At 47.0% G+C, this 27958-nt stretch overlaps 1 protein-coding gene across 4 annotated transcripts in view; it reads left to right on the top strand.

Moving 5' to 3' along the window:
* Positions 1–27958, top strand: part of nAChRa4 (nicotinic acetylcholine receptor alpha 4 subunit) — a 95745-nt gene that overhangs the window by 64483 nt on the left and 3304 nt on the right. For all 4 annotated transcript variants that reach the window (XM_031931566.2, XM_031931568.2, XM_031931567.2 and 1 more), the window contains 4 exons: positions 10395–10510; positions 10927–11095; positions 14404–14540; positions 26787–26933. In XM_031931566.2, the coding sequence (XP_031787426.1) occupies positions 10395–10510; positions 10927–11095; positions 14404–14540; positions 26787–26933 (569 nt within the window). The remainder of the gene's footprint in view (positions 1–10394; positions 10511–10926; positions 11096–14403; positions 14541–26786; positions 26934–27958) is intronic.

Genomic DNA, 27958 nt, shown 5'->3' on the forward strand with positions numbered 1-27958 from the left:
GTGTATGCGCGCACGAGTCTGCAGCAGCGCGGCTTATTCCGGTTCGTTGCCGCGGACAGTTTTTCTCGCTGCCCTCGACGCGCGGGATGTCGGCACTTTTGTCCCGTGTTTGCGATCCATAAAAATATTAACGTTGGGCGCCGAGAATCGAGCGTAAAGCGACGCCCTTATCGCGCGCAATAGTGCTCTATAAATACTAAAAGTACACCGTTAAGTTTTACGCCGCATCGGTACCTCACGTTTTGACTTAATCGCGCACGTATGCGAGAATACGTTGATAACAATGTTTCTGCAGCAGCAGCCGCAGCTTTGTATGCTTATATCGAGAGCGTATTGGGGTTGAATTGTTAATGCATGCCGTTGATCGTTAAAATTTAACAAGTGTATTATATGACTGCATAAATGATTATCCGTATAGGCGCCGTATAAATAGTGATCTCGTTTGATGCACGAGAGTAAACATAATATATTATAATACGTGTAATCGTCGCCTGAATTAAAAGCCTCCTTTTCGAATTAATGAATGGCGCGTAAAAGCCATATCCTACATATAGTTATCTGCATGTTTTTAACAAGTGCACTCCGCCATACACGCGAAACTCGATAGAGTAAAATTGCTATACTTCAGAGGTCGAGTGGAATCCCTCTCGAAAAATATATCGCGCTATAGAGGCAATTTGCTTCGCTATCGTTAATCAATTGGAAGCATCGGTTAAATCAGATCGACGCAGAGGACAGCTTCGCTTGGAATCAAATTTCGCAGTTAAATTGCTGTCGTTTTAGGTTGATGACCCCTACTTAAAAAACGCACTTGAAGATTTTTTTCGCGAAAGAAGCAAAAGGGTAGGAGATGCGGCTTGTAATTTGCAAATTTAATGCTCTACACACGTGCGCTGAAGTGATTTCATAATCTCCTTTGGGTGTCTAGGCAAACTAATTAGCATTAATGCCTTCGTGTTATACGTGTTTGCTATCAAACACATCTGTACAGCACATTCTTTCTGTCAAGGAATTTCTCCCTCAGAAATGTTGATTACTTTTGCATCATTTGAATCTTTATTAATTGTTATTGTTTTCCGTGTTCCGAAAGAGTCATTTCGACGGTATAGCAGCTGATTATGGTAATCGTGAATTATTTTCTTATTCCCATCAGTATAATTGAAGCCATGTACATCGAGATATGTTCAATTCGTTCAGTTTACATTAACATAAATACTACGAAAGTGCATTAATGCTGCGAATTCGCGCGTATAATCCTACTTATAATCCGGATATCAATAATAACAAGAGTCACTGCACTCGAACCGATTAATGTACTGCACATTTTCAGAATAGCTTTCCAATAAGCTGCGCCGTAATCTGTTTATCTGTTGAAATTAAAATTTCTCCAAACATTTATATTCCTACTAAAAATAGTGGTCAGTTTTTCCTCGGTTTCTCTGTAATTGCAAAGCATTTTCACTTAAAACATAATTGGGATCGTCGTTTAATTTTAATAAAAGCTCGAGAGAGGATTCTTAAGAGGTGCGTTTCACGTTATACTTTGGCAAGATTATGAGACTGATACGGTTAATTCTTTTGCAGAAGCTATGCGCCGACGTAATTTACAATTTTTTACAATATCTCTTAAAAATTAAACGTCAGGCAGAACACTCGCGAAACTTACTTTCGCGTCCATAAAAAGCGGCGTAGTAGCGTCGATATCTTCATACTCGAAAATTCGTATAAAACATGCGTTTAACGCTTTACATCGTAAACATCCTTATTGTAGCAAAACTCAGCGCGCTTAAAAAATATGCGTGCACGCAGACTTTACGATCGTTCGGGCGTCCGGCAAAGTTGGCTTCTAAAAAATTGCAGTCATTTTTATCCTCGAAAACGACACTCCGGCTCTAATACAAAGAGAAAAATTCGACCTCATCAGTTACAGAGCTCGTAGTCAGCGCCGTGAAGGAAGTCATCCACAATCTACCGGAAAAGGGGGGGAGAGAGAGAGAGAGAGAGAGAGAGAGAGAGAGAGAGAGGGAGAGAGAGCGGGTGACGTTAAACTCACGGGCGAAATTAACTGTCGGTTCGTGGGCGACAGGTCTACGGCATTGGCTAGGGTTAAATCAACATTTATGCATAGAGGATCACATGGCGTTGCGGGTGTCTGGCATTAAATTTGCACAACCAGTAAATAATCGTCGCTGCTCTCGCGCGCGGCACAGGGGACACGCTATCTGCACGAGAGCTTGTTTTACTCGCTGCGCGCACTGGCTTGTATTGACGAATGAATGTATGTGGGATCTAGTCGAAATAAGTTGTATTGCGCCCGCGTGGGGTATTATTAACGCGGCATCAATCAAAACGGAACGACGTGTCACTCTGAATAGCGGATAGGGCAAGTGATGCGAATGGCCGGTTGGTAAATGCAAATGAAGCCTGCAGCGATCTGCCCGGCGAAATTGCAAAAGAGATTACGATTAGATTATGGGATTATACCTACTGCAGGGAGTCCTTCGTTTTGCGATGTTCAAATGTTGTTAGAGCGTCGAGCTTTGAAGTTTATAACTTTTTACTGCGGAATTCGAATTCCAAGCGTTGCGAGCAGGAATAATTAAGGATCCATAAATATCGAATAATGCACGCGGCTGGCAAATTATAATAAAGCCTTAGATTTTCCGCGGAGCAATAAATTGTTATGAAATATTACACTCGTACAAGAAGCAAGCTCTAATGAAATTCCGTACACGGCGCGACTGCGTCCAAAGTGATATTCGCACGGCGGCTGATTTACTACGTTAAATATAATTAAAAACGAATTCCTCCACACACACACTGCACATAATTCTAGCGAGTATTCAAAAGCAACTTGGCGCAAGAAAGGGATGAATTTTAAAATTTCAACGTTCAAGGCAGCCGCAAGAAAATCGATGTTTGCCTTTCACATATTCGCCAAAAATCTCATGCAGCCGTGCAGCAGTCGTAAAACGCTATGCCGCGCAGAAATACGTTCACCGGGCTTCGTGCCTCGCGTACATGTAACTCTCGTAAAAACAAGAGGCTCATATAATTACGCGAGGCTCGGGAAAGGCATTTCATAATACTACAAGCGGCCCTTCGAGCAAAATTCTAAAAAAATACATCCCAAAACTTTCATCGCTGCGGCGAACGCAAGGAAAAACCAGCAGCAGCTCGTCATCAAAGTCTCCTGCTCGAAAAACTCGAGAACCGAAATAACTTTGCAAATTCCGCGTACACAGAACGAGAGGAGCCGCTGCAGGTTGATAGCGCGCGAGATATAGGAAACGAGCGTCGCAGAGACAGCCGTAAAACCGTCATCGAGTCCCGGGAAGAGTAGGTAGACGTCAGTCGCGACTCTCGCAACTATTTCGGGAATTCCATTTACGGCGTGCCAAGCACTCGCCCACTTTTACAGCTCCTCTTATTCCCTCCCTTAATACCGTGTATCCCGTTTTCGCACAGCCGCTGCTGTTGATTTAGGCCGGAAAAGGGCTCTGAGAGCCCATCACGCTCGTGTTTCTCGCGCGTGTAAGTTTCGGCGTCGATTACACCCTGTTTTCTTTCGGATTTGAATAAACAGCCTCGACTTGCATAATACACGCTCGGCGGGTTATGCACGTAGCCGGCGTATAATAACAAGATAGCGCCTCTCGGAGCAGCAGCTGCTAGATCTCTCTCGCTCTCTCTCTCTCTCTCTCTCTCTCTCTCTCTCTCTCTCTCTCTCTCTCTCTCTCTCTCTGCTGTTTTTCTCGCGCGTACGGCGCTTATCGGCCGGCGCGCCATAAGCGCATTGTGAAATGTTACGAGTCTGCCTGCGGAATACGTAAGACAGGACTTTTTGCCGAAGCTCGCGTGGATTTTTCTCCCCGCAGCTCTGGCATCTTTGAAATTCCACGTATACACGCACGCGTGAGCATGTCGTTCCTCGTAGCGGCGTTTTATGCTGCAGCGTGTCTTATCCGCGGCGTATCGCAATCTCGCCTACGTCCGTGTACACACACCTGTTCGCCTCGATAAGCTCGAGGCATGATTGACGCGCCGCAGTAGTCCAGCACATGCGGTATGCGCGATTCTCCCAAGTATAGCGCGGCGACATCCTTTCCGAATTTTCGTCGCTCTCGCGTGCATAACCTGTCCTATCTCTCGCTTCCGTTGGTCCGCCGCTGCTGCAACTGCAGCAGAGCATAGCGCAGAGAGCGAGAGAGAGAGAGAGAGAGAGAGAGAGAGAGGGAGAAAGTGGGTCGCTCGATAATCGTCCGATCTGCCGTAGCTATTTCGGAGCCTGGAATTCATTAGCCCGATTCGTCTTGGATATCTCCTCCTTGCGACTTTTCCACGCTGGTTCCGATTCGCATATTCAGCGCGGTGAATCCTCGCGTGGAGGCATTGCACAAGTAGTAAGGATCTGGATCCAGTCAGGCACGCGACGAAAGGAAGCAATCGGTATCGTTCGTTAGCATCTTGCACAATAATCCCGGGAGTAAACCTTCCTATCAATGTCCAACTCTCTGCATACACACTCTTTGTCCCCCTCGGCGTCTCTGTTTTTCTTCAGAGCTTCTCTTTGTATTCAACTGCTGCGCCTTTGTGTCTTCTCCCCGGTTACCAAATCCTCTCTCTCTCTCTCTCTCTCTCTCTCTCTCTCTCTCTCTCTCTCTCTCTCTCTCTCTCTCTCTCTCTCTCTGTCTCGGCCCGGTCTCTTCTCTTTGACTGTATTTTCCCTCGGCATACACAGGGCTCAACAACTTTATTTCCCGAAGTAGCTCCATTATTCAAACTCTTCCGTCCCCGGCTCGGCCTCTCCGCTCGGCTGTGTCTTCGGCAGGTCCCTTTGTGGACGGATCCTCCTGCAGCGCGGCACTACAAGGAGCAAAGGCCTTTATCTAGCCCCTCGAGCGAGCTGCGGATAGTGATTTGTTACACCGCGAGCGATTGACAATCGGCAAAGGTCAGCAGTGCGGAGTAAGATGCGATAGTTTGCTTCCTTTTTTGCCAAGGCAAGCGGGAGAGAGTACCTTGGGTGAAAAGCTCGAGCAGAGGTTTTCAATTTCGATCCTTGATTGCCGCGCCGTTGCAGTATTCATGTTGTTCGCAACACTCCTGGAAAGCAAATAACAGCGGTAGACGGATGAAAAAGGAACGCAACTGCGCCGAGTGTATAGTCAATTTGAATATGCATATCGAATGAAAGCACCAGCGCGGGCTCTTTTTATTTATAAACGTCATACTTGGACTCTGCAATTCGCTTCGAAAAAAATACCCATTTATCCCGGCTTTATAGAACCGGTCAGTTTCGCCCTAAATAGATCGGTAAATGCGTCATCCGCGGCATGAGCTGCGCGAGTCGTCGAGTAGCGTCGCTCGCGGTAAATCATTCGCGGCTTGACGGCTTGTCCAAGCTCTTTTAAAAGAGCAAAAATCCGCCTGCCTGCGGTGAATCGCATAAATCGCGCGCTAGTTGCCCGATGCGCGTGTGTGACGCCAAAACGTTGACAGAAATATTCTATTCGATCGATCACCCAACTGCACATTCTTCTGCCCTGCGCCACATCCATCACACGCGGTCTCCGCGTCCGGCTCTGACGCGAGACCGGTTAATGACAAAAAATCACTTCCCGCCCACGCTTCTCTGTATATATATAGATGGATATACGCTCCCTTTTTCTCCTTTGCAGCTCTCGTCCCTTCTTTGTGTCGCCCGCGCGCGCTAGCGGTTGATTGCATAGTCGATTGCTTTTCGGCCACATCGTTTTCACTGATCGAAGATGCAGCACGACCCACACACACACACACACACGTCCTGTATGTACGTATAAGCGAATATACGCGCGCAATCATCGATTGGGAAAACGACTGCCTTCGGGATAGAAACAATTTATGCGGTGCGCCGCCGCGCGATTTTTCCTCCGTATCTTATTTTCACAGGCGCGCGATAACCGATATACGCGTCGTTCGGTATTTCGCGCTGTGTGCCACTGTTCGCTCTGGACGATTTCGAAAGCTCCGGTTTGGTTTGCGGAGATGGTTAAAAAAAAACAAAAGAAACACGGAAATCCCACTTCGTTATAACCCAGCTCTGCGAATTTCGCATGCGCGCGTCTTCGCCCCCCCCCCCTCTTCATCCTCTTTCGGCCGTGCACTCGGAGCGCTTTCGCCGCATATAATCCGCAGCAGGGCAGATTAGCCGGGGCTCTGTGAAATCGACGCTAAGTTATTTACGAAAACCTCGTTACTCCGGCTTACTCGGCGCGCGATGCGCTGTATACACTCCGCGTGATTCCAAAGCTCGTTTGCTTCGCTAAATTTTGATTATGAGATCGATTTACAGAGCGCGCCGCCAGCCTCACCGTCGCTGATGAAAATGTTTTTGCTGTTAGCGGTCGCTTCCTCGTCGTCGTCGTCGTAGCGCTTGTTATTCTAATGGAAATTTCAACTCCCGGTTCTGTAATCGCAGCGAGCGCGCGTGATTCCATCGATTTTCACTTGCCCGCCCAGCGAGAAAGCTCTCCGTTGTATCGGGAAAAATAAAGCCCCCAAAGCTCGCCGCCAGGAGGAGAGAGACAGAGAGCCGAGTATAACAATTTTCTGCGGGCCGAGCGGCCGCGCGCGAATTTCCGATCTAATGATTTATCTCGGCGCACACCCGACTATCGGCCTATTCACTATGGTCTCCGGAGCTCTCGTAAATCACTCTCGGCTCTGTGTGTATGTATGTATATAGACTATATCGCGCGCATTGAATCTGAGGAAAAACGGCGGAATTACTTGCTGCGCCGGAATCGGTCTGCTTACACGGGACCTGTTGACTGCAGAGAACACTCTTTGATGATGTTCCTCTATCTGTGTATTACCGAGGTTTCAATTCTTTTTCCTTGTGTGTAGGGACTTGCAATGCGAAGACATTTCAATCAATATTGCACAAATTTTTGGGATAGCAGAAATTACAAATATTCGATCTGATTATTCGATGAAAGTATTTGTAGAGATCTTGAATTGTTGTATTGTATGTCACGAAATATTTAATCAAGCGCTTATTTAAATTCTAATCAGCAGTCGTAGTAGCCGCGAAACAAAACAGCTTTGGACTGGCCCTTCCCCCGTCGCTTGAACTTTCTGACTCGCTCTATGAGTCTCTTACTGGCTAAGATAGGTGGCGCCCAGGCACTTTCCTATTTCTCTCGTCAAAATTTGCGCGTACACTGCTATAATTACAGCGGGGCATGCCACCTCTGCCAAAACTCCCTTATCGTTAGGTCTGCTTGGGCTGCTCATTCTCTAACTGACTTATTTCCAATTATATCTTTGAGTGTGAGCATAGCTATCGTCTAGCGCCAACACTCGATTCAAGCGGTGTATGGAAGAAAAAGCAATGGCTTTTCCTCAGCACGCGTACGAGCAAGTTATATTACGTGACCGAGCGAACTAATTTCGCGCAGCAAGTCCGGCGCTTTTTCTCCCGAGCAGACGACAGAAGCGCAAAATAAGAAACCATCCGTCACCGTCTTACACCGTTTTTTCTCCTCCCGCGCACATACAGCGCCGCAACTTTTCCTTTCAAAAGAAAATAGAGAAGAGAGCAGAGCGCGGACAAAGAGTGCGATACGGGAAATGGGATGGCAATTGCGGAATTTATGAGTTTCCACTGCTGATGTATATAACAGCGAAGGGGATCATCGCGATCGTAAACGTCGGTTAAATGATCAGAATTTTTTTCAATCGAGTCTGAGGCGCCAACTGATGTGCATAGCTGGACATGTGTGTGTGTGTGTGTGTGTGTGTGTGTGTGTGTGTGTGTTGGTATATCTGGCCCGAATCGATCGGCCCTTCCCGCCCGGCCGAGGGACGATGAACTTTGCGCGCTCGTTTTTCTTTTTAAATGTCGGAGCTAAAGAACGCGAACAAGAGCGGATCGTCGGTTTTAATTAGTTCAAGATGGCTGGCTTCCTCGGATGCCGAGAAACTGCGCGGGAATCTCCTCTCTTCCCTCCACACGTACACCCCCAAACTTTGCTCCCGAGTTTCGCCGTAATGGAATTTTTGGTATAGCCGACGATCTTCTTCATCCATACTCTTTGAGAAAATATTTAAAAGAAATGCTACTGCGAGAATATTCCTCCATACAAAGAGAAAACTGACACCACAGCCACGATATACCTACCGTTCATATAACTGCAAACGATGCACATGACTAAAAAAAGAAGAGACGACTAAATAATCCCCGAACAAAAATAGCCGACAGTTAGCACGCGGCAAAAAAAAAAAAAAAAAAAAAAAACAGCCATAGTCGCGTCACGCGCGCGATCGTGCATACACAGCGTTGCAGCTACTGGCGAAGTGTCGGTCATAACAGAGAAAAACAAGCTTGAGTTCAACACGCATCGAGCAACGACCGCACGCGCGCGCGCGTTGAGAATCCTCGAGAGCGATTTTTTGTGTTGTGATAAAAAAATAAGAGAAAAAAGGGAGCGCGCGATGGCCGAACAATAGAAAAACATACAACGATGTTTCTCGCACGTGATGATGCAAATATGAGGGGTGTAAGTCTATGGCAATGTAAACAGAGCGGCGAGCTGTGTGCTGCGGATTATTATACTAAACCCGGCTGTTGCATAGATTATGATATCACACTACATGCGGCGGACGCGCGACGTCTGTGCAGGTCAACTGTAGCTGTCTTCGATCTCCTATATACCTCATACATGTATTTTATTTTTCGTTCAGCTCTCATATAATACGACATGACTCTTCACCTCTCTGTGTTTTTTATTTGTTCATTCTTTCAACGATCAAAAGGAGTATAATTATACGACCTCTTTCTCCCTCCCCCCTGCCCCTCTCGACCGCTCTCAATCAACATCAGCAGAGTGCACCTGATGCTATGGCCATGCTATATCGATATTATACATATATGTTTTTTAGTGTCGCAATGTTTATATATATATATATATATATATATATATATATATATATATATTCCAGAGTTATATATTCTGTAGGAGGCTGTCTGTGGGGACTGCGAGTGGATTTTCATTATCTCTCTCTCTCTTTCTGTCCACCTCTCTCTCTTCTCTCTCCTTCCCCATCCCCCGCTATATACACTCTCTGTCTCTTTCTCTTCTACTTCTCCGTCCATCCATACACCTGTATACACACCTTGTTTTATCTATCTGTACTTATATGTGTGTGCGCGTGTGCGTGTACGAGCCTGCAGTTTCTGTTTGTTTTTTTTTGCGCTGGGCATATGTATATATCTATATACAAGCGCTCGAGTTACAGGCGCCAATATACATATATAGACCTTTTAGCACAGCACGCATCGCACCTCCGAAAAAGGGCTGTTGTAGCGATTTCGAGTTGGAGGCGAGATCGACGCAAGCTATACGCGCTGCAGTGTTAAATAACGCGTGAAAGTTTTTCCCGGTATATGTATATTGAATTTTCCGGTGTATCGAGTTCCATTCCGGTGCGACTCTATATCGAGTTCGTTTAATCGGCACACATATGTGGCGCGAAAAAAAATGAGAGGGAAAAACTTTCGCTCCGCTTTCAGCGAAGAATCCTTACAATCGCACATGCTCGGAGGTGCGATAGGTCGATCTCTGGAAGCAGACCTTGTCGGCGCGGCTAATTTAATAAATGATGAAAAATCTCACTTAGACGAACGTCTCGTCTGCAGTCTAATCGGGGCCTGGCGCGCGATGCGGCAAAGTTAAAAGACAGTTTCTCGATAATTCGCGCAGCTGCCGAGAGCGACGAGTCGGAAGGCGTGACGTTAGCCAGCTCTTAACGCCGAGCGAATGGGACCATTAGAGTCAATTATTTTCCCTAATGCATACGTATACGTATAGATGCACAAGGCGAAGCTTCCCGGGAACGAGCGACGTAGCACGTGGTAGAATAGCCCGCGTGATCGATGACTGATTCGAAAGTTTGCCCAATAGCGCTCGTAAAACTGACTGTCTCTCTCCCGCTTCGTCCGTGCGATATCGCGGTGCTGCTCCAATGACTTTAGGTAACGTCAACTTTTGATCTTTATACACGAGAAGGAGCGAGGCAGAGACGGCCAGAGATGTTGGAAAATATTTGCGAAGAGACATTATCGTAGGTATATCTGTATATACACAGCTTTGGCGATTGACGCGTGTGATGCCGCAGCCGTTCGATGCGCCTCGGGTCAAAGACAAGAAGAACTGTTCTCCCGATGCGCGCGCTCGAGCGGCTTATTGCATTTGTTCAGATGATAAACACCTGTAAAATGACTACAATCACACATACACACTGCACACAGACACACTGTATCTATACTGTACACGCACATGTATAGCAAAGACTCGTGAAGGTTCAGCGGTGACTAAAGCGTCCTTTCTGTCTGGTTGGCTGTCTCGCAGGTGGATCTGAGACACATGGACGAGAAAACCGGCAGCAACGTCGTCGACGTCGGCGTCGATCTATCCGAGTTCTACATGTCCGTCGAGTGGGACATACTGGAGGTTCCCGCGGTGAGGTGAGTTTTTTCTTCAAAAACAATTTAAAACTGCACCGATAGAACGTCGCGCGCACTTCACTGCGTCGGATATTTATTCGTGTATAACGGGAGAAAGGCGATATCCTTGAAAATAAAAAGGTCGGCCGCGACAATAGTTTATTTTCCAGCCTGCCAATAGCATATCGAATTCAAATAAATTACCGCGCCGCGGCTTTGGAATTCTTTGCCTCTCGATCGGAATGTTCCTTCGGAACTGCGGCGCGCATTCGAGCTCTCGACACTTTTGGATTTTCATTTACATATCCCCGCGTCTGACTCGTTTCTGTCCGTTACCTGTCTTATATAGCTTCAATTTATACACGCGCGCACATAGTCGGGATTGCGTCTTCTATTTTATCGTATAAATATTTAACCAGTCTGGTGCTTGTCCGCAGGAACGAGAAGTTTTACACTTGTTGCGACGAGCCTTATCTGGACATCACGTTCAACATAACGATGCGCCGGAAAACACTTTTCTACACGGTCAACATCATCATTCCATGCATGGGGATATCGTTCCTCACGGTGCTTACCTTCTATCTTCCCAGCGATAGCGGAGAGAAGGTGAGTTCATAAAAATTTACCAGACTACTTTCAATTCGCCGTCGTCGTCCCCTCGCAGGGGAGATTGAATCGTATTATTCCCGCGCATGCATAGCAGCGGTATAGAGAGGGAGTATTACGGCCGAAAGAAAATTCGATATAGGAGAGGCAGCGAGAAACAAAGCGCGAGGAATTGTATTACGCGGAAATAAAAATTTATGAATATCTACGTACCCGCCGAGTGCACCGCTCGAATTAAGCGCTCTTCGCGTTAGAGCTTCGAAATGCGGGAGTACAGGGACCGAGTCGCTGAATTTTTCAACGAGCCGCTGCGGTCGGCTCTCGGATAATACGGACCGAAAGCCGAAAAGCGATTTCTCCTTCTATACAGAGGGGCCGTGCGGTTAATCCATTTATCGCCTGCCCCGCCGCGGACTGACTTCGACGGAAATTCGGGTAGCTTACCTGATGGCGAATATTAGTCTTTTGCTCACAGTCGCTATAAAAATCAGGCTAAACAAGCCGACCGCACGACGACAGTCTGCCCTCGAATCCCGCAGCCCTATCGCGCTCGAGAAGCTCCTTAATCTCGTCGATTCACGCTCTAAAAAGCAGTATAGAGTGTCCGATCGGCTCGGAGAATCCGGAAAATCCCCTGGTCTCGAGCTAGCCGCGCTGCACACACGTGCGCCGCAGTCTCTCTCGTACAGACGAGGAGATAGAAGGACGATAGGCCAATCCTCGTCCCGGCGTCAGCAGTAAAAGCGTTTCTCGCGGCGGCGGGCCAACGACTTAACGGCCGATCGTTAATTAGAGTCGAGTGCAAAAAGCTGCTGCAGCGCGGGCGCCAGCGCGCGATTAATCCCGTTATGCTCTCTCTCTCTCTCTCTCATCCCCCCCCCTCTCTCTCTCTCTCTCTCTCGCCCGAGGAGGAGGCTGCCGGCGCTTCTTGCTCGAGATATAGCCGGAATTAATCAACGTTTAGCGCCGCCGCGTGCTCTTTAATTTCGCGGCCGCGGGATCGTCTCGTGCGAGGTCTTTCATTTTATCTTCAAGAGCCTTCAGGAATGCGCGATGAATTTTTTTCATTAAAACAGCTAGCGGGAGAAGCGGGTCGGAAATAAATAAATACATCGACGGGTGATATCCCGGGGAAAAGCGGCGAAAGAGCAAAAGCCGACAGAAGAGCGAGCGCCGGCAGTTTAAGCGAAAATGGTGAATTTGCGTTACACACACACACACAGCCCTCTCCCGAATGATTCGCGCGTTCAGCGCGTCCCCCGCGGCTGCGCTCTTTGTGTCTGGTGCCAGAGAGACCTTTTTTTCCTCCGAAGCCAGCTTCGATGTGCAAAAAATAAGGGTCGGCGTTGCATGAAAAAAGCGCTGGCTCTCGTTTATGAAAAATTCCTTTCGTCGCTTGGACAGTAACTCGGTTATATACAGTCTCGCGAAAATAAAGACTAAACATTTGGAAGCTCGATAGGAGGCAACGTGAAAACGGAGCGACCGCAAGAGAGAAAGCGGCCCATCCCGCGTTAAAATCCTGCACACAGAGGCATATACTGCAGTCGACGCGATCGTTGACTCGTCTTGCGCAGAAGCGAGCAGCGACAGCAAACAGGCAGCCGTCAATCACTGGATGCAGCCAATCGATAAGCAATATCCCGCGGAGGAATTCGCGCGCGACAGCCGTCAGTTCTCGCCTTTCTTATCTCACCGCACCCACGTGTGTGTGTGACGTATTATACACACACATACACGTATGTACTACTTGCGAGAGAGAGAGAGAGAGAGAGAGAGAGAGAGAGAGAGAGAGAGAGAGAGAGAGAGAGAGAGAGAGAGGAGAACGCCTGCAAAGGGGTAGTGCCAGACGCCAGACTCTCGTGAATGCTGACACACTGCTTTCCAGTTCTTTTTAAATAGAAATGCTCTCTCTCTTGGATTTCTCCCTCCCTTCCCCCTATGTCTCTTCCGCTTTCCGGCTCGTGCACGCGCGACTCTTGCAGCGTATCTACTTCGTTTTTCAGAGTCGAAAAGTGGAGAGCTTTAGAAGTGCGCGCGGCGGTATAGTTGCCGCGGAGATTTGAGTGCAAGGTTGAAACAATCGACTAATGCCGGCTTATTTCGCTCGACTTTTTCAAACGTGTACTCTTTCATCTTTCTCTTCTCTATTCCTCCCGAATTCCCACGCAGGCGTGCAGCTGTAAATTGCATACGGAGCTACGCGCGATGCGGCAAACCGCCGAATTAATATACGAATTCCCGGCCGCTCTCTAATCTAGAGCCGAGACATTAATTTCCGCGGATTCCGCATCGATCTCGCCGCGGCCTCGTAATACTGTATACACTGCACGCGTGCACCGGTCGGATGCGTAGGCCCGTATTAATTGGCGGGGTCAGCTTCGCCGCGTCGCGTCTCGAGACGTCGCGGTTCGCCGCAGTGGCAATCGGTCCCTCGGTGCGAAAACGTCGCTTTGATCGCTAGACTGATTGCTCCTGAATACTGCACCGCAGCGTGTACAATGATAATCAGCGGATATAGGAGCATCTATCGATCCATGCTTCGATTGGACATTTCGCATTATATACTATTCGAAACTGGTATGACGCCACTGATGTGCCGGGGCTTTACGGCGCGTAAACTGTTCGCAACGACTTACGATTTTAATCGAGCGAAACGGTTGCGGCATCGGGAAGCAAAGTTTCCACTCGTATGTATGGAAAAAGCCGCAAAGTAAAAACGACGATGAACGAGAAGGGAGAACATATAGAGCGTGGAGTAGGTTTCCGGCTTTAAAGTCGCTTTATTCGTCGTCGCGCGCGTTGCGGACTGTTCCTGTTTAATGGCCCGACGTCGTTAAACTTTTCCTCCGCGCGCAAACACACACAGCAGAAAGAGAGTACAGAGGATGAGCTCGACGACGACGAGGACGACCTAGTCGTCGTCTCTCAGGCAGAGTTGGCTATTTCTCTCCGTGTCTGTCCCTTATTGCGTTTGCCGAGGAGGACTAAAGCGTTCGCCTAATTACCGTCGAGTATTAGCGCACGCGACCGGACGATAAACCCGCAGACGTTTCGTTCTTCCTTTTTTTCCTTTTGTTCTTCCTTTCACGCGGTCTCCTTACCCGCGTTTTATATACACCGACTCTGCTCTGCAGGCGACTCGCTGTTTTTTACTGTTTCTTATACGCGAGTGAATTGCTACTACGTTGAATTGGATGGGCTAGGTTTCGATGTATACCGTGTACTCGAGCCACGACAGTAAAAAAAGCTCGTTACACAGCGTAAAATGCATAGAAAATTTAACTGCGAATTTCTCTTCTTTCCAGGTGACGCTTTCCATTTCGATTCTCATCAGTCTCCACGTGTTCTTCCTGCTGGTCGTCGAGATAATACCGCCGACTTCGTTGGTGGTGCCGCTCCTCGGCAAGTACCTCATATTCGCCATGATTCTCGTGTCGATCAGGTAAGCGATAAACCACCTAATACACCGAATATTCGATCACGAGAATGCTGACCTATGATATCCTCGAGGTGGCAACGCGAAATCCTTCTGACATTCGAAAAAAACTCTCATCGGAGCATCGCAGGAAAATAGGACTACATAACTCACCGCCGCGCGAAAAAGCGCAAGCTCGCGGCTGTCGTACAATAGAGATTAATAGTCGCGCGGCGACGGAGGCTTTTCCGCAATTAAAACAGTCTCTCTCTCTCTCTCTTCCGCGACTGCCCTTAATGCGCGGATAGCGTCTAACGAGAGAGAGACGCGCCCTTTGTGTTCCGCGTGCGGAATTAAATCCGAGATTTTCGAACGAAAAGCTCTTTTATTTTCCCGGAAGGGAACTTCGTAGGATCCACGGGCGGGCTTCCGAAACTTTCTATTTCGGTCGCCCAGCGCACGATAATAAAAATAGAACGGCAATAGCCGAGCGTATACGACGCATCGCGATGTACATGGATGTGTCGTGTGTATAGATATAGAGTACGTATATACAGCTAGCTAGAGCTACATTGTCCTTTCGATCTGGGTTATCTCGCGCGCGCGAGGGCGGAGACAGCAGAGACGAGAAACAAAATAGCCCATCTCGTATCGATTATACACGCGCGCTCTCTCGCCTTGATTGAACAGATGCGTCTCTAGTGTACTCTCGCTTCGTCGCCGCCGCCGGAGAAATCACGAGCGAGTGTCTCCGGCTAGATAGAGCCATTTAACTGTCTTCTTCTTCTTCTTTCTCTGTCGTTCGCAATCGTGAATATTTGTCGGGAGGATTTTCCTCCGCATATACTCCCGCCCGTTTACCGCGTTTATTATACTCTTTTACGCGCGCTCGCTGAGTCAACGTTGACTTTCCTCGTGCGTCGCTCGACTCAAGTAGAGTAAGCAGGGAATGGTCGGACATCGGCTGGGTAAACACTGCTCGATAAAATTTTCAAATTACCGCGTCTGTCTTAACCGCCGGCACTTGGCCCAGATTGTTCAACGGCTTCGTCAATCTTTATCGCAGATCACGCGCTGCGATTTCCTCCTGACGAGGGACGTTTACTCCGCTGCGAGCACAATGAGATTCCCGAGAAGCCGCGAGACAAAAGGTCGATTAGCAAACGAGGGGAAAAAGCATCGAGTCATTCATATCCGCGAGTAATTCCTCCCGAGCAGATCGCGCGCATTTAATTCCAAACTCTCGAGGCGACAAGCAGCCACGCATATTGCATATTTCGACTCTTCCAACTCGTCCGGCCCCGGAAAACAAAGTAGCTGCAGTAGCGCTGTAATGACGGGGGCGAAAACTCATCTCGAAACTCGTCGTCGCTATAGACCGATATGAAGAGAGCTTCGCTGCGGCGTGTACAAAGTCAGACAAATACACAGAGAGGGAGAGAGAAAGCTCGAATTTTACTCGAATAAACGCATCGGGCTCTGCTGTCAGACGCTCTCCTTTTTCACTGCGACGGAAAGGGGATGGCTTGTTTATCCGTTTTCGGGTCGTCCGAGCTGCTCTCTGACCGGAAATTTTCCTCGATTTTATTAGCGAAAGCACTCAGTGATAAAAGCATTCGATGATTATATTTCCTAATATAGTTTCACCTCGGAAAAAAACACAAGCGTCCCGCAAAAACTCGGCCCCGAGTACCAAACGCTGTCCCGTTATACCCGGGCGATAAATAAAAAAACCGCTGCCAATTCATTGGCACGTAGCTTCCTCCAACTAAATTTATATAATTCCAATAGATAAAATATTATTTAAATATACAATGTTAATGCTTTTTTAAATATTTTTAATCTCGATTATTTTGCTGAAGGAGCAATTAAAAAATAATACAAAATATTGTGGATCTGAATAAGTTGGAATTGAGTACAGGGCAACTAGAAAAGAAAAGTTTTATTTATATTTCAATTGTATTATTCATATTTTACAATATGTCAATGTTTGTGATTAATATGTTGCGTCAAATATCTCTTAGACGTAAATTTTTGATCACAAATGGTACAAACTGAACCACAAGTAGCAACGTGCCGTTTCATTGATCCACTCCTTATATAGTTTTTACACTTTTTGCACCTCATCCTTTTAGAAGAGTGCACATCTTGCTCATGTTTATATAGATTACGCACTTGTTTACCACATGTTCTGCATTTTTGTTTCTCATTGTCATGTAACTTTATGTGACGACTCAAATTGCTTTGTTTCCGCTCAATTTTCCGCGAAATTGATGTGTTTCTTATTCCAAAAACCCAACGACTCATTCCCATTCCTTTTTAATTATACATAATCATAGTGATAAACTTTCAATAATAAAACTAGTCTATTATGTACAACAAAGATTATAAACAAAAGAGAAATGTATATTTTATTATTTTTCTAATAAAAAAAAACAAGTGAATGTCTTGAGACTTTATTTTTTTACTCTACACCACTTCTTTTAGAACGTTGATTCACCATTTGCATTATTCATACACAGTAGTGTCGTATATCAGAACTCCGAATACCAAATCAATCAAATTATTAGGTTCCAAATCTTGTGGATCTGAAACGGATGAAATCGTCGAAAAAGTTTAAAATTATAATTCAAAAATTTTAAATGTATTGTTTTAATATACATACAATATATGTTAATGAAATATAATTTGAATTCAATATATTTCCAAAAAGTATTTTTACTGCGTTTAAGCAAGCCATCTGCGCAAAGATTGGCAGTACTCATGTACTATATGTCATACTGATGTATATATATATATATATATATATATATATATATATATATATATATATATATATATATATATATATATATATATATATATATATCATTTTGACATAAATTAATAGGGAGGGACTTTAACGACGTGCAACGACACCCCTATAAGAGGAAGAAAAAGTTTTAAGAAAAATCAGTTTTTACATTTTAGCTCTTTCCTTGAAAACCGCTCGACGAAATCGTTTAAAATTTTAGCAGCAAATAGCTTTTTTTGTGGTTAATCACCAAATAAAATTGAAGCATTTGACTGCATTATTTTAGAGATATGAGGAATCAAAAAATTTTCAAAAAAAAATTGAAACCTTGATATCTTAAGAACCATAGGGGTTTGAAAGCTGCGCAATGAACTTAGCCAAGACACATAAAATATCTACTTTTCCCAAAACTCAAGTGCAATAAAGCCTTTTTATTTCCGTAATCGAGGCACAAAAAAAATTCAATTTTTCCAGTTTTCGATTTTTTACTGAAAACATAAGTAGTCAAATCACTTCAAACTTTAATGGGATATAGTTTGACACGTGACCCATCGACATGATTTTTTTCGTGAGGTTATGATGTTTAGTTTCAGAGATATGAATTTTTAAACAAAAATCACCTTTTTCATTTCATCTGCTGAACAAAACGGTCGATCCCGATGACCAAATGGGGAAAAGTAGGTAATTTTATTCTCTTTCAAATGCATATTAGCTGAATTGTTTGTAACGATGGGATTATTGAAAAAAACGCAAAATATTGTTTTTCAAAAATCAAAAATTGGCCACAAAAAAAATAGTTAGAAAAATAAAAAATAAATGTTTTTCCCGAATTCAGAATCCAAAAATATACAGGCATGTCAAATTTTATTGATATTGACCGAGTAGTTCCAGAAATATTACGGTATACACACACACACACACACACACACATATACACACATCCATACGGACATTTTCTAAAAACGCGTGATTTGAACTTCTAACACACCAAAAAGTATTTTCTAGAAGTTTTGACGAAACTGAAAATTTTACTATTACAAAGCTTCCTCTAGGAGGAAGCAATAACTGTAAATATCCGAAAACGGTCGCGCTCGTGACAGTTGCTCTCAACGGAATCTCATTCCAGCCGCTGAAATATATTCCGCGAATTAACCGAGATTGTATATGTTGCTTCTTTTTTATTCTCCAGCTGCGCACCCGCGTATTTTTCGCGCATACATTTGCAAGTCTTATCCTCGGTGGCACTCAAAAATGCACGTCGCCGCAGATAAGAGCAGCCGCTGCCGCGTTCAAATTCCCGCTAGGCTAATTAGGAGACGACGGAAGGAGCCGCGCGACAGCTGTCGCAGACGCTTTTCTTACGTGTGTGTATATATATGCGCTGCGCGCTTGTTTTTCAGCGGCAGCGTCGGCATTTCGAGATCGTTTATACTTTGCTTTGTTCTTCTTGCCTCCGGGAGTTTTCGCCGCTACGCTTTTTCCTCCTCGTCCACGTCGTCGTGCGTCAGCCGCTCGGTCCTTTTCTATATCTGTGTATACGCGTACCTACACCCACGCACACTTGGGGCCGAAAGTATACACATATACATAAAGACGCACGCGTGCGTAGGAGGGTAATGAAAACAAGTAACGCGAAACTTTGAGTGGCACACGAGGAAAGTCAAGTTCTCTCTCTCGCGCGCGCGTGTATGTGTGTGTGTAGTAGAGAGGAATATCTGCAAATTGTTTGTGCCCGAACGTCGAAAGTTAGATTATAAATTTCCTGCGCACAAAGCCGCTTTAGGCTCTCCCGACTTTTGTTCCAGTTTGCGGAGAAAGTTTCGGCACCCGCGGAGCAGCAAAAACAAGCGACATTTTCACTGACACGCGAGAGAGCAACGTATTGGGGCCATTTTTATCTCGCTTTGCGATTTTCGCAAAAAGTTGCGTGTACACCATTTGTCCTCGGAATATAATTTCTCTCTGGACACACAGAGAGGGAGCGAAATTTCGGTTGCGCCGAGGCAAAGTTTTTCGTTGCGTCGCGGCGAACTTTATCAAAGGACTGAAGCACACGAGAGAGCGATCTGCGCTAAACAGAGGCAGCGAAGATAGCGCTAATTAATCGTGTATTCTCGGCTGCGTGCATCGACGCGTGATTTCGCGAGGCTGTATGAATTATTATTTAAATTCGGCAGGAGAACGAAAAAATCGCATAAATATTCAGGAAGATTATGTAACTTTTTAACTCACGAGTGCGAATACTCCCCGCGAATATAATAAAGCGTCGAGTCATCGCGAAAGGGAGAGAGAAAAAGTAAGGTCAGCCCACGGCTGCAAAAGAAATGTAAATTTTCGAGAGGGTAATTTGTGTGTAAGGAGAGTTATTCGGGCCGCGCGCCAGTAAAGGAACTTGGCTCTCGCTCTCTCTTTTTCTCCCGATTGTATAACGCTCCGCGATCGCAATTCAAATTGCATTCGCGCTCTCGTTTTCTATTAATCGAGAGCCGCATTCCTCGTCGACTTTTTACCCCGTGCACCTCTCTCTCTCTCTCTCTCTCTCTCTCTCTCTCTCTCTCTCTCTCTCTCTCTCGACTCATTCAATCTTTTTCAATCCGCAGCAGCGCGACGGAAAAATATTTCCGAGTCTTAGTTCGCCTCTTTCTCTCTCTGCTCTCCGCTTTCGCAAACGAAACATCGTTAGAGTCCAATCTCTGCGCGGGCCTTTATCTCCGTCGTCCATATTCTCATTTCCGAGGCCGAGTGTGCGGCGCGTTATACACAGGGACGAGCGAGGGAATAGCCGCCGATCGAACACACACCCACACACGAAGGAAAGCATTATCGTGGGGGTATTATATAAAATTCGAGAGACGTATAGGTGCCCCGTGCGCCCCCCGCGGCATAAATTTCCCATAAAGATCCACTATCAGTCGTTGCCCATATAATATCGCTGCTCTCGCGAGTGGGATATGAATGCCTGGGAGAGAGACATTTTTAAAATGCAAATTGGCCGGTGTTAATTTTCCTTGGCAGCCGCCGATACAGGCTCTCTCAGTTGGTCTCTCGGTTCGTTGCGCCCGACAGGTCGAAGGATCGCCTACTACTTCGCCGAGAGTGTGTGTACAGATATAGGGCTGCTCGGAAAATCCATGCATAACAATGAATCGGTCACCGCGACTAATGCGATTCTCCTCACCTTACATACTTCTACCGTCCCCGTAGTGCGCTGTGTTCGCGTGTAATATTTCTCTCGAAAGTATAGGGTGAAAAATTCATCCGAACGAGCCGCCGCTAATAACGATATCTCGAGCGGAGCGCGCGCGAGAACAAGACCTTTCTTCCTTCCTCTCGTCGCCCGTAAATCTCGCGCCCCCGCAGCATCCGCCAAGAAGAAGAAGAGTCGCGCCTTCTAGCATACTGGCTCGGCATACGTATACACACTGCAGTGCCGTGGCAGGGGAAATCGATAAGCGCTCTCGCTGCGGCGTGAGAATCAGCGATTCGAGTTGGCAGTTGTCGTCGTCGTCAAAGGACGCGCCCGGCAAAAGGCGGCGATTTGATCGACGTCACGAGCGCGCGAGCGAGCTCCCCTGTGTATGTCTTTGAAATTCCGATCGCGCGCCCGTCGTCGTCGTCTCTCTCCGGGCCGCTATAGTCGCGTTGGAAAGGCTCCAAGGGAGGGGCTCTTTCTATATACGTGCGGACGGGCTCATTTTTCTGGGGCAGCGGTGCGGCCGCGCGAGCCAAGAAGGCGACTACGCTAATTTCTCGAACGCGGAGGTGTTTTAATTTTCGCGTAGTCATCGGAGTTATTCTTCGTTTACGGTGTATACTGTGTGTACAACGGCGTTTTATGGGAGAAAGGAGCTCGCGCTGCCGAGGGTAGTTTGTCAACTTTCGCCACGGCGAAAAGCCGTTGAGAGAGAAAGCCTTTTTATTGCCCTCTTTGAAGTCGGGGCTAATTAACGTTTTCTTACCGACGGGCGTGCAATTGGAAGCCATCAAGCCCGACGCGTTAATTCCGCACTCAGCCGCAGATCGAGTCATCGACTTTTCCCGCCGCCGCTAGACGCACGCACACAGTCGTACACGTACACGCCGAGTCCTCGTGACTGGAGAGCGCGCGTTCGCCACTACGGTCACGTTTGGGCTCACGAGACTTTTGAAAAATTCTCGCCAACAGCACAAAGAGAGAGAGAGAGAGAGAGAGAGAGCGCCCTCCATAAATCTCCGTCTCTCGCTTTTTCTGCTTGTTGGCTGTCGCCTCTCCCTCTCTCCCGGTGGCGCACGGCAGTGGAGAAAAAGCTCGTACAAACGGCCGAGCCTCGTCGGGCAGCGCTTTTACAACGTGGGTATAGCGAGAGCGAGCGAGAGAGGAAAAGTCAGGCGCGCGGAAAGAATATAAAAGGCCGCCGGGAGGAGGGGATATACGGAGCCTACAGCTAGACATTTTCGAGCGACTCGAACAGGCCGCCGCCTTTGTTTTTCGCCACGACAACGAGTGTGCCTCCTTCTCGCTTTTTTTTTATTTCTGTTGACGCGGCGAAAATTCGGTAACAATGAGCGCGCACGCGAGAGTGAGAGAGAGAGAGAGAGAGAGAGAGAGAGAGAGAGAGAGAGAGAGAGACGTGCACATAAACCGCGCGCTATAAACACAGGCGCGCAAAGTTTTCGAGCTTTAGAAGTGTTGCAGAGGAGGATTCCCCAAAAGACGATAAAAATCAATCCCCTCACGGGAGCTCTCCTTCTTCCGCCCCACGAAACAAGTCCACTCGGTATAGGGTTGGTTTCGGCTTTCCTCGTCGACAAAGTGCTCGGTAAAGTTCACTCTGCGTCGCGTCGAGAGTCTCTTTGAGCGCGTAGTCCGAGATTAGGAGGCGGTAAAGGGGTCGACACTGCGCTGTTTGCCCTGTACGTATGTATACACGTCGTTACGCGCTCGAGAGCAATGAAAGGAGCAAAGTTCGCGAAGAAGATGCTGATGAGACTTGCAGCCAGTTGCGGTGCGAACAATAAGGGAAGAGCTTGCGGTGAAATTTGAGCGCGCGTTGATTCGCGGATTACGGGAGGCTTTATCCCTCTCGACATGTGAATCGTATATTTCTCTCGCTCGAGGAGCGCTCTCTCACGCATTCTTCAAAGCCTCCATTCCTCTCTCCGGAAAGTAAGAGAGAAAGGTTGAATAGAGGCGGAAGTCGTGGCTTAAGCCGAGACGGTGGCTTTCCATTTCTCTCTCGTCCCTTTTTCCAGCGAGAGAGAGAGAGAGAGTCCCGCGATAAACGCATTTCTCGTATACACGCCTTAATTGTTTCCGCTCAAAACGCTGTGCGTTAATTTTCTCTCTCTCTCTCTCTCTCTCTCTCTCTCTCTCTTGATCGCAGCCGCTGCTCCTCGCGAAAGAATTCCGCTGTACAAAGCAGCGCGCGATGAACTCGTCCGATCTGTATCTCCTCTCGACTAATTTAAGTAAATGCTCGACGATAAGAAAAACTGACTGGGGCTATTATCTCTCGTTGTGATTCTTGAATGAACTTTGCACATCATCGTCAAACTTCTAAATTACATTCCAGTTTAAAAGTACGCCCCAGCAGCAGCGGCAGCGTCGTCGGCGGCGACGGGGCGAACTTGCCAAAGAATGAACGGAAGGGCGAAGAAGGAAGATTCGAAGCTAATTAAAAGTATAAAGTAGTTCCTTCTCTCCCTCGTGCAGCTGCGAGTCGAAGCGCCAAATGAGAGATAAAAGAGCGCCATCGGCTATCCGACGCTTATAAATCCTTTATCCGCCCGGCGGTGAACGTATTAATTATCTCGGAATGAACGAGCCGTGGTGTATCGTGTGCGAGAGAGAGCACAAAATTTCAGGCCCCGCCCCAGCGGTGTAATCGTTACTGCGCAAGTTTCGAGATCGTTTTGCGGCTTAAAATCTAAATTAAACTCGATGCGCCGCAGAAGATGCGAATCGCGTGGATCCTTATTTTTATACACCACTTGCTCTGTGCAGCTAGTTGCAAGAGATCGTCGTGTATACGTTGCGGGGAGACACGTACAACGATATTCACCCGAGCCGTTTGACGCCGAAGCCCGCCACAACTTCTCCGGATAGTCTTGGCCTCTTGCTCACCGCCTGGCTGCAGATGTATATCTATTAAGCCGCGGCGCTGATGTGAATCATTTGCCCGGTTGAACTTCCAGGAAGAGTATAGACTGTCTTGGAAACTCCAGGGGTAAACACGGCTTCGCGTTCATCCGGTGGTTTGTATTTTTCGAGAAATTCCCCTTTGTTTCCAAACGTCACACTTTAAAGCGAAAATATTTTCAACGCTATATAATACTCCCTCTCGGCTCAATGAAGAGCAAATGTAAACAGCGTTGTGTGTACGACGTAAACAACCTTTTTCTCCAGCCATACAAACACACACACACACACGGTGCGGGTGAAAAGCGCAGTCAAATATTTGCGCGGAAAAATATATACTGCTGTTGATCAATTTCCAAGCAGAATCAATTTTTCTCTGACGCTAAATCGCTCGCGCACAGCGTCGTGAAAAATTGATAGACTAAAAAAAAACACCGATTATGTTCCAGCCCGATTACACCTCTGACGAAAAACCCTCGGAAAGTTTCCCGAGCCAGCAGTAACATCGCTCGGAACGGTGAAAAACGAGTGAGATACACACGCGCGGTCCGCCCACGCGCGAGAAAGATACACTGCGTGCAGCGTTTGCGCCCGGGAATTTACGCGGCGAATCGCGAAGAATAATGGCGGAGACGCGGCGGCGTCTGACCGAACCCATCCCTTTACTACTCGCCCGTATATACCCGCCTCCGCCGTGTATACTCGACGATTTATGCGAGATCTCGCTCGAACTTCTATGTACACGTAGCTGCTCTCTATGTTCACGCCGAATATGGGCCACAGAGCCGAGCCTTGACCCAGTTCGACTGTACAATAGCGCTGCTACTGCTGCAGATGCGGAATCCGCGGAAAAAACAAGGATTTTCGCGCTGGCGCTCGTAAATTGCCAAAGAAAAGTACAGCCCCCAGCGGCGATAAAGCGATTAGCCGGGCCGCTGTGGTGTGTGCGGCGGTGCAATAAAAGGAAAAGGTGTGTATAACGAGATATACTTTTCTTACTCGCGAGCGAGATTGTCCGGAGGAGGAGGAAGGGGCATGAGCTTTAACGACACGCGGACGAGTCTCTCTATGGGCTTTTGTCCTCTTATACGCCTTTTTTTACGAGAGAGACCGGCCAGGTTTATGTAATAAAGTCTCGGCGCTTTCAGGAGCCATTTAGGGCTGTAAGTTTCGCGCGCTGCAAACTTTATTTCCCGTGTAATTCCCGACGCTATATGGCCGAGCTTGAAATTAAGCTCCGCGTGTGTCTGTGTGTGTGTGTATTTTTTGTAAATCGCGGTAAACAACCGGTCGGTGCTACGCAAAACTCCGTGGAAAGGTGCGGGTAAACAGGCGGAGTAACTCGTAAAACTCGTCTCTGTACATACGCGAGAGAATACAAATTTTCCGACTAATTGTGACGCGATGGTGACAAGCAGTCGCGGCCTGTTCTTCTCTCCGATCTGCTTTTTCTCGTCGTTCGCCTGGCCGAAAAATGCTGCAGAAAGCCAGAACGAGCGTCAGAGTTGCTTACCCTCTATTTCCGGAAGAATTATCGGAAAACGTTCTCGCTGGGCTCGCGTTCCCGTGAAAAAGTTTCGTCGCTCGCGCGCTGCACGTAAAAGTGCGAAAACACGCGCCGCTCGGATGGAATATCATAGGCGTATGCACAAAGTGATCGGTCCGTAAACAAAGAATTTTCGAGCGCGCTCGCGCCGTTTATTATTAAATTTCTCTCGAAAGCTCTCGCGCAGCTTCAATTATGCACGATACAGCCTCGATTATTGTTAGACGCATTCGAGCAGCGACTTTTCATTTAGGGCTATAAAAAAGCCTCGGCTCAAAAAGTGACAGAGTGAGAGGGAGAGAAAGAAAGAATGCCTCGGGCGTGAAAGGTTTATAAAGTAAAAGTCAGCCAGCCCACTCGTGTGCTTTCCCTCGAATATTGCGATTCCGCAAGCGCGGCACGCTCCCGCCCACTAAGCTCAGCGATGGATAGATAGATAGTATAGGGGCTCTCTCGACGCCGACGACTGCTTGGAATTTCCAATCAAACCCGGCTCTGCAGAGACGGAGAGCCCGAGCTAGAGCGAGAAAGAGAGAGAGAGAGAGAGAGAGAGAGAGAGCCGACAGAGATAAGAGAGAGAATAGGGAAATCGGCGTATTAAATACGGCGCCCCGAGAGCGGAGCCTTAATGCAGAGCTTCCGCTGCAGTAGGGCGCTAATCCGAGCGGAAAATGCCGATAAGGGCCGGAAGCCGGGGGGAAATTTCAACGATTAATCGACAAATTCTCTCGGCGCTCGTTGCGAGCTCGCGTAAGTTTTTCCATTTTCGCCTCCGGCCGATGACGTTTGACTCGCCGCTCACGTGTGTGCTCTGGGTTAATTTACGGGCCGAAAGTCGACGGATATTGGGCGATGATTGTATTGTCTCGGGACCTTAACGAGGTGGACCGATGGAAATATAGTCTGTACACGAAGGAACTTTTCGACGACAAAAACTCGGGTATACAGGCACGGGAAATCGAGGCGTCCGCAGAAAAGTCACACGGAGCTTTTTTATTCAACTGCGAAAGGACAGGACGCGTGTCATCGGTTAATCCGGGTCAGCGGGTCGACGGGTGTGAGCGAAAGCTTTTTCCGCGCGCGGCTCTTCCGTTTCCGGCGGGACATTAATTTCAGACGAGCGTTTTCATTCCCATCAGGCCTGATGCTTTTTTCTCCCCTATACACAGCCTTTCCCCGCACATACGAACCGCTAGATTCACGCGGGGGAGGCTTTAATATTAATTTCGTCAGCGACCAGCTCCTAGAATGTAAAAAAGGTCAATACACGCGCGGTACTCTTATTTGCATTGAAACGCGTATAGATACGAGCCCAGGCGTAATAACGCTTCCCTCGTAGCCGGTCCATATTCCACGTGTAAAGCCCGCGGCTAGTGCGGCAAGTTTACGAGTAGACCGCAACCTTGGCATGTAAGTCCGCTCGCGGCGGGGGAGGGCATAGCAGCGAATTCTGTCGCTGTGTATGCGCAGCGGAGCAGCTGTCCCTTTCGACTGGAGGAGGGAGGAGCCTACACGTCGTATATACCCTGAGGCCGCTTGTCTCCGCGTGCCGTAAGTGACGAGCGTCATAGTGTTTTTTTTTGTTTTAAGGGCGGGCGAAGCTTTGTTTTCTCCGCGAGGCTCCGGAATTGTACGGAGCGGAAAATCCAGATTGGCAAAGTCTATCGAAGCGATAAATTACGGGACAAACTGCTGTTCATAAATCCGAGGGTACTCGGTCAGCATTCTCGCGAAATTGAATCCACGCATAGGCCGCCGCGCGCAACATACGAGTGCAATTACCATTTCTATCTCTGTCTGTGTGTCCGTGTGCAGCATATGCGTCACCGTGGTCGTACTGAACGTCCACTTCCGCTCGCCCCAGACGCACAAGATGGCACCTTGGGTCAAGAGGGTCTTCATACACATCCTGCCGAGGCTGTTGGTCATGCGGAGGCCCCAGTACAAGTTCGAACCTACGAGGTAAGTGCCCCAGACCCTCGTAATCGCTTCAGCAGTAGTGCTGCAGGCACTCGTTGGAGCTTGCGTGATTGCCGAGAGAATTGTATAGTTGAAAAGCCGATCGCGAGCCACGACTGTATCGGAGGGAATTTGCCGATGAAAAACGCTGTCGACTGATTTCGCACTGATGTGCTTTATACGGAGACATTGGGTTTTTAATATGGAACAGTAAAAACTACGTAAGAATTATGACCGCGATTGCAATTATAATATGAAATTGAGCTTTAGACAACCGTAATATCTTTCGCAGTTCTGCATTAAATTTAAAAGCCTAAAGATATATTAGGCTGCGAGATTGTTCGATAAATCATCTTTAAATTATGTTGCAATACGAAATGCATTTTTTTCATTTTACTCGAGCAATATTCGATCAACATATTATATTGTTCAAATTTCATAGGAATAAAGTGTTTGGACAAATTTCGCTGAATATATTTTACTATTTTTTTTAATTAAAAGAAATACATGTAATTTTATTGAAAAGCTCATAAATATTCCCATCTCCCACCTCGATTGAACTCTCTGGTTTTCTATAGTATCTGGCTGGTTAAGATAGGTGGCGCATAGATACTTTGCTATTTCTCCTATTACAACTGCGCATACACTGCTACTGATATGGGGCCCTGCCACTTATTACAAATGTGTCTTGTTGTCGGTATAGTGTCGCTTGTATCGATACAGGCGATAATGAGACACATTCGCTTAGCGCAATCAAAATAACTATGGATTTCATATCTTCAAACAATTCTTTTTAATGTAAAAATGCTCATAACTCCGGTTTTCTGATTTTGTTCCCGACATAAAGACAAATCCATTTAAAAATTGATTTTTTATGTAAGTGCAGCTTCTCTGGGGCATTTGGTTGTTTTATATAGAAAAGCTACTTTTTTTTTATTAAACATTTTAGCCTCTCAAGGGAGGTCATTTGTTATTATATTAGTTTAGTACAATCGAGGATTTACATTTGCTAGTACATTGTCATAGTC

Source organism: Nasonia vitripennis, chromosome 5 (assembly GCF_009193385.2).
Source record: "Nasonia vitripennis strain AsymCx chromosome 5, Nvit_psr_1.1, whole genome shotgun sequence".
NCBI classification, from domain to species: Eukaryota; Metazoa; Arthropoda; class Insecta; order Hymenoptera; family Pteromalidae; genus Nasonia; species Nasonia vitripennis.